The sequence below is a fragment of the Oxyura jamaicensis genome, chromosome 4 (assembly GCF_011077185.1).
Source record: "Oxyura jamaicensis isolate SHBP4307 breed ruddy duck chromosome 4, BPBGC_Ojam_1.0, whole genome shotgun sequence".
In the NCBI taxonomy this organism is placed as follows: Eukaryota; Metazoa; Chordata; class Aves; order Anseriformes; family Anatidae; genus Oxyura; species Oxyura jamaicensis.
The window spans coordinates 33748376-33761250 of NC_048896.1; the positions used below are offsets into that span (position 1 = coordinate 33748376).

A 12875-nucleotide genomic window follows, 5' to 3' on the forward strand; every position below is an offset into this window, starting at 1 on the left:
ATGATTGTTTTAAATTCAAGGTTTCTCTCATGCATTGAACATATGTTGTTGTTTAATTGAATTTTAGTAAATAAAGTATTTTTATCTCAGAAAATATACAGTACATAAGTACCTTATATATATACATAAGTATTATTTACTGTTTATGCTGACTAAAAAGACTTACTCAGAATTGAAACTTTGTTGTACTACAATGAATGCAATTTCCATCGAACTTGCAATATAAATGAAGTAAATAGGAAAAAAAAAATACTCAGCCCAAAAATATGGCTGATGTGTGAGGAACATTATTTTTTTAATTGTAGTTTTACATATTATTTCTTTTCCTCATGGACTTTCCTCTGGAATTTGTTGTTGCTGACCCAATACGTTCTTCCTTCTCTGTCCCCCCAGATGAGTAAAATTCCATCTTAATATGTTGTTGAGAGAAAGCAATAATCAGTTAATGCCTGTATTTCAAAACAGACGTGTTTCAAGTTTTATATAGTCTCTTACTGTTTAATATGCTATTATCCCTATCAGGAACTCCAGTTACCCAAAGAGGATATGAACAGGAGAGTCATTCCTGTTTTTTATATTCCCCATCTAATCAAAGGAGGGGGAAATATGTACTCTGAATGCTACTGTCCTTACCTAGGACTAAAAGGAAACACTATCATGCTTGTTATGTATGATGTTTAATCTCTCGCAATAAAGGAAGTTTCTGCTAAAGGAAATCTATTTGGTTATTTGAAAACTAGTAACACATGGTATGTGATGGTCTCATTCAAGCGGCCCAAGTTTTATATAAAAGTTGCTTTAATTAATGCTTATTTTGTCCTGTAAAAGGCAGTTTCATAGATGAATGTCATATGCTCAATGTAGTGAATCCACAAAAATGCTTGTGTCCCTTAATGATATAACTTTTTCATTGAGCAAGCTTGCGATGGCAAACCTGATTCGTGGAAATGAACTGGAGTTGGCAATCAGTGTGGGTACTGTCTTAGGAGAAAATGCAGCGCAAGCAACACATTATGCCCTAGAATTACTAGCAAGAAAATGTATGACTGTAACAACATGGTAAGATCTTTTTTACTCCAAAGAAGATTTATTTATTTTTTTCCCCCTGACAAAACAAAGGTGTTTCTCATTCTGAAACTTCTATGTACGCCAGACCACTATGGATAGATAGATGTCTGCTTCAGTAAAAATTAGACTTATGAAGCATGTAGAATGCAAATGTTCCACTTTAATCTCAAAATACGTTATGAATACATTGTAAGGGAGAGAAGAGTCATTGTCATTTGGAGTACAAAATGTGCTAAAAAAGCTAGTTACATACTTGGGCAATAACTAACATAGTGTAAGACCTAGTCTGTACTCAGTAAAAATGACTGCTTCAGACAAAGTAAGGCTAGAATTGAATTATAAAGTTAATAAGCACAGAAGTTCAGGTAGGATCTGCAAAGTGATTTGAAGTACTTGCTTTACAATATAAAACCCTAAGAGGCTGACGTATTATTTTACATCTGTATTAGATATACAGGACAGCTGACAAGATCTAAAGATGAAACAGGTTTACTATTTAATTCTGCAGGAGTAGGTAACTTCTCTGTTGCATATAGGGGAAACTTCATCCCTCTGCTAAACTTTCTCTTCTTCCTCATAGTTGTTTTACTTTGAAGGGTACAGTTTGGGTCTGTTTGTTGTCCACCAATGAAACAGAAAATCTTGCTAAGATATATTTGGAAGCTGTACAGTGTTTCAGAATTGACATTCAATAAACAACATGTGTTTAAGCAGATACTGTAATCAAGCATCAGTTTTGCTGCTAAAGTTGGTATTTGCTCAAGCAACTGGGGGTAGCCTGAGAGAAATCTAGTGGAACTCCTTTCTGCAGAGCATTTAGCCTAGAAAAAGAAGCACTGCAGAAAAAGATATAATAAGAAATTGATGACTTGCTACTTTGGATTCATAATGATTTAGCATGTCCACATCACACCAAGTCTAACAGAGTTGTTCCAGCAACTCCATCTGCATCTTCTAAAGTCTCTGAAGCTCTTTCTCTGTTCTCCCTGCATTCATTATGAAGATTGTTTCACTTCACCTGCAGTGCTTCCTATTAGAGGGTATTTCACAATCGATGTATATATCCAGTTCCATAGTTAAAACTTGTTTTGATCTCAGTGCTATAAGAAACACTAGTAAAAGTACAGCATTTACATGTAAGTTTGTATATAAAACTTCTGCAAGCCTATGGCAGGTCTACGTTGCAGTCTACATGGGTACACATAATAAAATTTTAAACTAGTCTGGTTTATGTTGCCCAAGTATACATTTGGATTTATCAGCGTGTTCCATGCTGTACAGAGTATCTGTTATAGCTATACCATGCAATCCTTGATTCTGATTTGCAGCCATTACAGCGTATTTTTCCGTTCTGTAGAAAAGATCAGAGATCCATATTTTGTAATAAAGAGATGCTAACAGCATAGCATAAGTATCCTTTAGTCATCTGCATGCATAAGATGATGAATGGGGAAGCTGGAGTTCGAGGGCCTCTGGGCCTATTTGTTGAAGGCCTCGCTTTTTCTTTATACTGATTATTATGCTAAGGGAAATCAACCAATCAAAAGTGTTTCATTACCAAGAAACACTTAATTGTGTTAAATAACTTAATTCCTCAGGGAATACCAGAAGGCCGATCGCTAATGAAATTAATTATTGATGGAGTGTTTTTTTAGAAATGCTCTAAAATTTAAAATCCAAACAACAACAAAAGTCAAAACCAAAGATGCATACCCTTCCCAACCAATCCAAATCTGCAACCTTGAGAAAACACGTGAGCATTTGGGAAAAATTAGTGAGTTTAACAAGACCATTTTCATTTTATGTGTGTTTAGTGCCTAAATACTGCTAAAATGAACTTTCTTCTGCTATTTAGAAGGCTAGTGGCATTTCACTTGAAACACTGAATTCTGCATATCCTGACTCAGACACCTTATTTTGTTCTAGAGGCTGTCATTTTTTTACAATCCAATTCTTAAAAAAACATTCCAGGTAACACAATTTGAAGCCATTATATGAGGTTTGATTTGTATTTTTTTGTAATAAACATTTGATTTCAGTTTTCAGCTGAGCAGTTTCTAGTCACTTAAAAAAAAATTACTGTGTTTGAAGTTGATTACATGTGACTAACTGATCTTGAAAATAGTCTAAAAAATTGTGAAATATACTATATCCAGAAAGGGCCTTTCTATATCTTAGAAAAGTGGCGATTGCATAATAGTAATAATAATAATATAACATATTTTCCAAAGACCTTTTGGCATTAGGTTGTTAAAAGGCATTGGAAAGATTTATTTTATTCTTAAACACAGTCAGCTAACTTACTAGATTTGCTTTTCTAGATGTTCTGTTAGATTTTTCTTCTGTATACAAAGTTAAGAATACAAAACAAAGTTTTGTTCACTACTGTTTCACTGTCTTCCTTTTAGCTCTCCATCACTTGGATACAGGTATTTTGCTTCTTTCTAGAAGGAGAGATTAGAAAAGTGTGTGACTTCACTAATGCTAAAAAATAAATTTTTAATGTGTCCTTATTATTTAACCATAGATGGGAAGTGGGGTGGAAAGCAGATATTGGACAGCAACTTACATTTTTAAGCCAAGGACTGCATCCTGACAAGCCAGGGGAACTCAGTAGGAGATTTTGCCTTACACAGTGGCAAGTCAGTCTTGTGGGTCACAGGAGAAATGATGCCTGCATGAGTAGGGAAGACACAAAATAATTAGTTATTTAAAGCTCAGTATGATTTTTTTAAAATAATTTGCTAGTATTTACATGTGTTCTCTCCAGCTGCTTCTTGTGTAAAGTAGGGTGGGGAAGGAAACAAATGGTAAGAAGTAGAGAATACTTAAGAAACATCAGTCTGCTAAAGCACATTTTTTGTGTTTAATCAGAAGGATGAAAATAGGTATCATTCTTTTCTTGTATAATCTCTTTTTTATCACAGAAGCTGTAGCCATTCTGAATGACTGAAAGATGTTTTATGCTGATGTTATGGTGCTCTAAAAGCCTTTTTCCCTTGACTTCTGGCAGTTTGACTGAGGATATGGTTTCAGGACAGAGCCACACTACTATCTTCCTTTCAATGAGAGAGGTCCTACTTTCCCTTCCAATCTCTGCTCATGTGTTCCTCCATCTCACTTTGACATGGTTCTTACCCTTGAGGATTGCACAGTTGTTTAATTCAACCACCTAAAGAAACATTAAAAAAAAAAAAAAAAAAAAGTAGAAATTAAATTCTCAAAAAAAAAGACAGAATTTGATTTTTGCAAGGTAGTGACCTGGATCTGCTTACCTTGTGTGATGTCTGTGATATGTGCGTCAGAGAAATTGATGAGGGACATGATGATGACTTTGAAAACAGGAAAAAAAGATATAAGAATGGAAGGGAAGTGGAGATATAAGGGAATGAAGAGGTAGAACCTCCTTCTTTAGGCCTTAGTAAGCTACCGGCTGAAATCTTAAGATCTTAAACCTCATTTATTGTACCAAAAATAGACTCCCAAGTTGCTTCTGATCTTCTCTGGAAATAGCCTTTTGTCTGTTTGTTTGTTTCCCAGTAAATTGATCTGTGTAGAAGGAATGTAAAGGGAAAACTTTACAAACCATCAAGAATAACAACGTGTTGTCTTTGTTTTTGTGCAGGGATTTAGCAGCCGATCTTCTTATGATGATTCCTGATAATAAACTGCATTTGATAAAGCTATGTGCTTTTTATCCTGGATGCATAGCAGAAATAAATGACCTACATGAAAAGGTACAATGAAAGAGAATTTACCTGAATCCTAAAAAGAGGTTTTGTAACGATTTGTTTCTTATTTCAGAACATATAATGCCAAATAAATTTCAGATGATTTTGTCACTAACGTTCTTATATATGTTCAATATATATTTTCTTCTCTTTTAGTCTTTATTGACTTTATTTTCAGTACAAGAACTTTAGTTATTTAATTCTAGTGTGTGTAGTATTTCCATGGCACAGGTTACTTACAGAAGTAGCTTACGATCTTCACCAGTATTTGTCAGTAGGATTTATAAACTCATCACTGAAGTGCAGCCTAATCATGTCTTGGCAGATCACTTTTCTGTTCTACCCTGAATTGTTTTACATCTTAATGTCTGTAATCTCCTTAAATCCAGACCCCCCCCCCCCCTTCCCCCTGCTTTCGTCTTCAGCAGCAAAGGAGTCTGCTCCACTAACTCCCTCCCTTAGGCTGCATATCTTCAAAGGAATCGTAACAAATTCACAAAATCACTAACAATTGAAGCTGATAGTTACAGAACCTTCTCCTTCAGCAGTGTCATCTCTGCTCTAGATGGCTTTTTAATGCCTGTTATATAGAAATGTGTCTTTCAAACACTGTCTGCAAAGAGTTTGATCTTTATATATACAAGCTTCAGTATTTCTGTGCATCTTAGACAGTTGTTTATTACAATAATTCTTTAGCAAAAAAACTTGTTTTCTAGTGTAATCTTCCTGATGCAGAAGAATGTATGCGATTGGCAGAGACAACTGAGGCAGATGGGGATATATTTGAAACTATAAAGTACTATCTGTTAAGCACAGAACCAGAAAAGGCTCTCCCTATTGGCATTCAATATGTGAAAGGTACTTAAATGAAGAAACTTTATTAATCATAAGTAATTTTTACAGCCTGCCTCTTTAGATATTTTTTTGTCTATTTTTCAACAGAACAACTTTGTGGCTCAGATTGGACTTTAGATTCAGTCTGCCCATATCTTGATCTTCTAAGTTACATACGTACCGAACGATTAGTGTTGCATAAATGTAGCAAGTGAGTATGTTTTCCCTTTTATAAAACTGCAGTTTTAATTAAAGGAAACATTTGGAATAATAATAATAATAAAAAAAAAACTATAGGTACACATTGTTAATCTAATTTTTGCTGACCAGAAGAGGGCTACAAAAAGATTGCAACAAGCAGGCTAATTCCCGGTATGGAGAATTGAATGTGGAATTCTCCTAAATTTAGCAAGAAGGAAAAGATATTTTTCTGCTTCTTACTCTGTGAGGCATTTACAATGGGTGAGTCAAGGTTGGCTGTATTTGAAGAAGTTCACTTGGATCACGTCTTGTTTCAGTTTCCCGAGGAAAAGAGTAGTGGTACCACACACAGTACGAGTTTTTACATCAAGGAAAAGATGTCACTCTTAAAATTAACTCTAAAATATTTGGATTTCTGTGGTTTACCTTTCATAAAAAATGTGGTTGAAGCTAGGTCTGGGTATCCGCACAAGTGTATGTGTGAAGAACTAAAAGGAACAGAAAGCTTAACTCTTACCTCTGGTCCAGTGGGAAAATTGACAGTACTGAAAACCATACAAATATGTGAGTCAATTTTATTTACATTTTAGAGTTCTATTACATTAAAGTGTTTGAGTGCACTCTTTTCGTAGCTTTATGTGATTGGGCTTATTAACCGTGTTATACTTGCTATTTAAAAATTAAATAAAAATATGAGTTTAAGGTTTTTGCAAATGCTTGAAATCCTTGTTGTTTATGATTAATATTTGTCCATTTATAGGTTTCGGAATGAGTTGTTGATTTTGTGTGGTTACATTGGTGCTTTACTTGCTATCAGAAGACAGTACAATAGCATTGTACCTGCACTTTATGAATATACAAGGTAATATTAAGTTGTCAATAACACTTAGAAATCTCAATCCCTATTACGGTGTATGCCATAGGTAGTCCACCTTTCTCCCCCACAAAAAAATCAGAGGTCTCAGTTCTGTGAGTGGCTTATAGTGGTGTACCAATACTTGTTGTGGAGCCTTCTTTACTTTTTTTTTTTTTTTTTTTTTTTTTGTGCATTGCGTTAATAAAAGTTTTTGAGTTAGCACAAGTTGTGAATTCAGGATTTCACTCAAACTTGTAGTTCTTTATGAAAAACAGATTATTAGAAATAGATAAATACTCTGCATTGACTCCATGCATGATTAGAACTGTGACTGTAAATATATAATTTTGTACCAGTGTAGACCACAAGTGAAGACTTGTTCAGTAACGACAAGGACAAACTGTGACTGTTGATCTCATGACTTTCTTGATTTCCCACTAAGACACCTGTCTTGACCTTCTGGTACTTGCTAAGCTAATATTCCCTATCTGCAAGCATTTTACTTTGCCTAGCCCACTGACTCCGCTTGGCCCAGCTCAGCCTAGTCTCTTGACTTGACCTGACTTACCTTTATCCACTTGATGTGACCTGGCCTATTCGACTTGATCTCACCAACTTGACCTGACATGGTGCACTTGACCTGACCTAAAGTTGCATCAAGATAATCTGATATTACTATTTTCTATCTTATTTTTCTTTCAAGAAAATATTGTTAGAATTAATTTGGACTTTAATTATTTTTATTCCTTTTCAGTCAGCTTTTAAAAAGACGGGAAGTATCTGTACCTTTGAAAATTGAACAGCTCTCCGAGGAATTAGATGCATGGCGAGCTTGTACTCAGTTAAGCAAGTAGGTGCAAAGTATGAAATTAGCATGAATGAGACTACTGGCATTTAAATGTTTATTTGTAAATACAGTGTTTATCTCCTTTGTAAAATTTAAACCTGAATGTAAAAAATTGCTATTATATGGACATTAATTTCTAACGAATACTATGATGTATGGTTGAAAAACAAGTGTCTTTTGTTCATAGGCCTACGGATGAATTGCCATGCACCCCACCATCTGAATCACAAAAAATGGTGTATTCAATACTGGTATCACGAATACAAGAGGAGCCTCTGAAAGGAATGATTGGGCCAGACTATGTCACTGGATCAAATCTTCCTAGTCATTCTGATGTTCACATCTCTTGTTTGACAGGGCTAAGGATACAGGTACAGTTTCAGAGAGCCAAGGTATTCTGTCTTGGTGATAAGTGTTGGCTAGTTGTGAGGTTACCATAAGTCTAATGTTTAGCCCATCATGTGGGAGGAAGAATGTTTTCCTTGTTGTCAGAGTAGCAGAAGAGGACAAGTGCTGAGATCTGCTGTGTTAGAAAAACTATATAAAGAATTGTCCAAACAAATGATTGCCCAATTTCCTAAACCAAAACTTTTAAATTTTCACGGGAAAGACAAATTTATTTTGCCAAATGTTCTTTTTCGAGTGCTTTCAATTAATTAACTCCTACCTCAAAGCAGCTTAAATTTAAAAAAAAAAAAAAAATCCCATTTTTCTGTTTTCAACAACCTACTGACATCATTCTATTGTTAGAATTAATCATTATGGATATGCATACTATAAAACTTAAAATTCATTAATTAAAGCCAAATATTAGAAAAATAAATATTCAAATATATTTATTTTTCGCTTAGGGCTTTATGATCAAAATGCACTAGTCCTTTTAATGCTTCTTTGGTATGTTATTATTTTCGCAAAGGGGAAATTGACAGGGCCTGAAAACACTACTCAAAGGCTTCTTTCTCCAACCACTGCTTCAATATCAAATCACTCTCTTGTATGAGGCTGTCTGTTTCCTCTGTCCAGTGCAAATTGTCAGCCCAAAGAATGAGAAGGTTGTTCAAGGATTAAGAGAGATGGTTTTGTATCAGAAACTAGAGATCACAAAATGCTAGTGAGGTCCTTGAGGTAAACACTGAGCACCCCCAAGTCTGAAAGATTTGCTGCCAACATCTCCACATTAGACCAGTAGTCTTTGCTATGGCTCAGAGGAAAATACATGCCACGTTTTAGCTGTTGCTAACAACCACAGAAAAATGTCGTCGTTATAATCCATTCAACAAGAATAGCAAATATGGTGTCACCAGTTTGTCATCTCCAATATCCTAATCTCGGGATTAGCAAATATTAGGAGTCATTGCTTTAGGCATGTGGATCAGCTCACAATTCATTGAGTTAATACTACGGTATAGTAACCTAATTGTTTGGTTTTACAGTTTTAAGTGGTAAGTTCAGAGAAGGCACTTAAAACTAAATTACAGCTTTGACACTGTATTTTATCAGATGAGGAAATTAGCAGATAGCTTTTCTCCCAACAGATAAATCGGTGTTTTGTCCTTCATGTTTATCATAGTGAGCAGCTGAAATTTTCCTGCAGACTGCATGTAGCCTCCGTGCTTTCATGCAGGCGTTATATATACATATTTTTTTACTTTTAGGATGAAGAAACCCAAAGATCACAGATAATTGCAGTGAAATATGTACAGTATTCTGAAGGGAAAAAAAAAATCTTACCTCTTATTCTACAGTTAAATTTTGCCTGAATTACTGACAAACATACAGAATACAATTATAAAAATCAAAAAATAGAAAGATTACAAAATGTGGGGTCTCCAGATTTTAGAAGATAACCAGTTCACTTAACAATTGTGCATTACGAAATCAGTATCAAAGCTTTGAGTTGACTAGGTACTATTTCTGCATAAATTTAGGTGATGTAAATCTGATTTTTACATGCTTTTCAGATGTAACAAAATGTGCTCGTCATTCTGGTAGTCTTTACTTAATACTTGTGTACTTTGTTTTTCTTTGCCTCTCCAAACATGTTTGCTGCACAGGGTCCAGTGTTCTTCCTTGAAGATGGAAAATCTGCTATTTCACTGAATGATGCTTTGATGTGGGCCAAAGTGAATCCTTTTTCACCACTAGGAACAGGAATACGACTTAACCCATTTTGATGCAATGTTTTCCTCTGGTCTTTGTAGTGCTTAGAATAACAGTTTGGGGGTTAATAGCAATTTAACCTTGCTTGTCAAAGGACAGAAAGATGGCAGTTGATCCCTCCTGAAAGGCAATTACTTGGACTTTAAAAACTGTAATATGAAAACAAGAAAAAGATTTCTGTATAAATGTTTTTGATAATCCAAAGAAAAAGTTATTTGAGAATCCAAAGAGAAAAAGTCCTAACTTAATTGACAGCCATGCCTTTTTTTTTAATGTAAGAACTGTTGTCAGACAGTACAGACATATTTCTGTTAAATTTGTGTAAACAAATGCCTTGTAAAGCAAGTAGGCAACTATCTGCACATTATCAAAATACAGATAACAAACTGTGAAATTCATAAACACACTTTTAAATACATAGTGACTTTATGGATAGCCACTGTAACCCATTTTTAGAATGACTGAAATCCTGCAGCTGATTCACACATTGTGTCCCCCTTTTTAATTTTAACTCGTTTTTACATACAGAATTCTATAGCAAAAGGAATATTTCAAGTGCTTAGATAATTTTTTCATCCATTACTTACGTGCTTTAATAGCAGTACAAAGATGTTTACTCATGTTTTGTTTAGATAGATTTGAATATCTGCATTATAATACTCTATTTTCTAATAAGTTCATCTTTGGCAACTGTCCCCATTATAGTTCCCTAACCAGAAACTGGAATGTATAGAAACTTTTTTTTTTTTTTTTAAACAGAGGGTTTGTAAGGGACAAACAGCAAATGTATTGAAATTATTTAAATACATTATATACATTTAAAATGTGTTTTCTTTTTACATTTTATATTAGTTATAAATATACATATAGTATAATGGACCAGAAACAAATACTTGTGCATATATTTTTATTTACTAATGCTGTGCTCAAATGGGAAGAAAATTATGTCAGTAGAATACTAAGAATATTTAAATTTTAAAGATGTATATACTATGGAATTTAATGATAGGAGAAATCTTATAATCGGAATTATTCACCTGTAGAAAAGATGTCTTGGTTCTTTTCAGCTTGATGGCACACAGTCAGAAATCTAACCCGTTGTTACATTTTTTGCTGCATCTTTAAAATAAATTTTAAAATCCCGCTAGTTATATAAAATATAAAGAAGTTACATTTAGAAATTGGCAGGATTATTTCTAGAGCAACTCCTGTAAAATCAAGAGTAACAGAAGATCTTTGTAATAGATCTTATCCAAGAAAAACCCTCAATCGGTCAGTAAGCAATGCCCTCATCTAACTAAAAAATAACAATGCCACCATGCCAGAAAGGTGGGATGGAGATTAGAAATCAACAAATCCTATCTTTTTTTTTCCATTTTAAAAAAGTTAAGATTCCGTTCTGTCTGTTTTAGAGTAGTATTACAGGATTTCTGGTATAAGAATATATTGGAAAAAATCATAGCTGCTTTGTAATCTATACAAAAACATTTCTGTACCTACCTAGGTGTTGGAACAATTTTTCACTTTTTGCAGGTATTGTTTGGAAAATGTTCTCCTTTGTTCAACCCTGTGGAGCTTGGGGAATTAGAGTTGGATTTCAGAAATAAAAATTCATAGTTTGTGAAACAATTTTCCAGCAGTCAATATCTGATGGGTTGCTTGAAAGACTAGTTATCTTTTTGTACACACAAGATTGTGTAATTTAATACAAAATCTATTACACACAAGATTGTGTAATTTAATACAAAACTAGAGAGCAAAGATAAGAACTGAATGTGCAACCCTATGTCTGATGATGGGATCTGAAAGATTGACTCAACTGCCACTCAGCGATATTTCAAAATTTACGCTGTCTTAAGGATTTTTATGAATCATAGTTCAAATATCTTAGAAGACGTAGTATTACTGCATCAATAGTTGTGCCTAAGTTGTGCCTTAACATGGAATCTTAGACAAATTTACTCCCTCTTTAAACTAGAGAGTGAGGGTTAATAATTGTTTCATTGTTGAAATACAAAAATCAAGTCAAAGGGCACTTTTTATATTGGGATCCATCAGATAACAATCATTGTGAATAAAATGAGGTTGCATTTTCTTTAACATAATTGTACCCTGTCTGGTGAGTGAGGGGATCATGAAAAAAAAAAAAAAAAAAAAAAAAGTTGTGTGTCTGCTGCTAAAACTGTGGTTGCAACTGTCAAAACATAGCTACATTATTTTCAAAAAGAATTTCAGGTTGTTTGTTAACGTGTGACTTCATTGTCCAACACAGCTAGTCAAATACAGGTATTTTCCTTTACTATTAAAGAACCTTTTGTCTTCAAGCAATTGTTTGACTCGTCTGTAAAAATCAGTATTTCTGTCTGAATGAAGAAATTTAGCAAGCTATCTACCAAGCGCTTTCTAGTTACTATAAATCTCGCTATGCCTAACGTAAGATTTTTTTATTTTTTTTTTTACATTATTCTATCCCTATAAAATCATTGCTCTATTGAAAGAATCTGACCACTGTTACCGATGTGTCTATAAGCCAAAGGTGAGATCCTCAGAACAGAACACCCTCCTAGGTGGGTTCCAAAATGATTAAAAAAAAAAAAAAAGTCAAGCTATGAACTCTTCCATTGCAAACACTACCTTTAAGAATTAGATATGACACTTTAAATCCATCTTGTTGAACTCTTCATTGGGAAAAATTATTAAATCCCAAATTGCAATAATTTAAGATTACTCTAATGCAAGGAACTGTCTTCATTCTTTACATAGAAAACAAAATTTAACACCGAAGTCTAGATACCTGTTTTTTCAGACTAGGTATTAGTATTTGTAAAATTTGAAGCTTTTATGTTTATATAGAAAAGAAATAAAATGCAGAATTATCTTTAATTTATCTTAGGTAAGATTACTAGAACAACAGGGGGATTTAAAAAAAAAAAAAAAAAAAAAAAACACTTGTGAAGATCTTGTCTTCATGTCTTCATATCCCTCCATGTAGTATTTATACTTTGTGTTGTGGGTTCTGATCTTGCATCATTATCGTCTGTGTCAGAAAATTGCACTGATAAATATCAACTCTAATAAGAAATTAAGCTGAAAAGGAAACTAGGCAATATTACAGAAACAAGTAAATTAAACTATTGTATAAATAATAACAAAAGCTGTATTGTAGAATGTGACTAGA

General features: G+C 33.8%; 1 protein-coding gene across 9 annotated transcripts in view; it reads left to right on the top strand.

The window, feature by feature from the left end:
• Positions 1-12021, top strand: part of WDR17 (WD repeat domain 17) — a 55088-nt gene extending 43067 nt beyond the window's left edge. For 8 of the 9 annotated variants that reach the window (XM_035324115.1, XM_035324111.1, XM_035324117.1 and 5 more), the window contains 9 exons: positions 920-1059; positions 3477-3497; positions 4694-4805; positions 5516-5657; positions 5742-5844; positions 6595-6696; positions 7445-7540; positions 7725-7908; positions 9592-12021. In XM_035324115.1, the coding sequence (XP_035180006.1) occupies positions 920-1059; positions 3477-3497; positions 4694-4805; positions 5516-5657; positions 5742-5844; positions 6595-6696; positions 7445-7540; positions 7725-7908; positions 9592-9711 (1020 nt within the window). In that variant the 3' untranslated portion in view covers positions 9712-12021. The remainder of the gene's footprint in view (positions 1-919; positions 1060-3476; positions 3498-4693; positions 4806-5515; positions 5658-5741; positions 5845-6594; positions 6697-7444; positions 7541-7724; positions 7909-9591) is intronic. The other variant, XM_035324114.1, reaches the window with a different exon arrangement.
• The last annotated feature ends 854 nt before the right edge of the window (positions 12022-12875 follow it).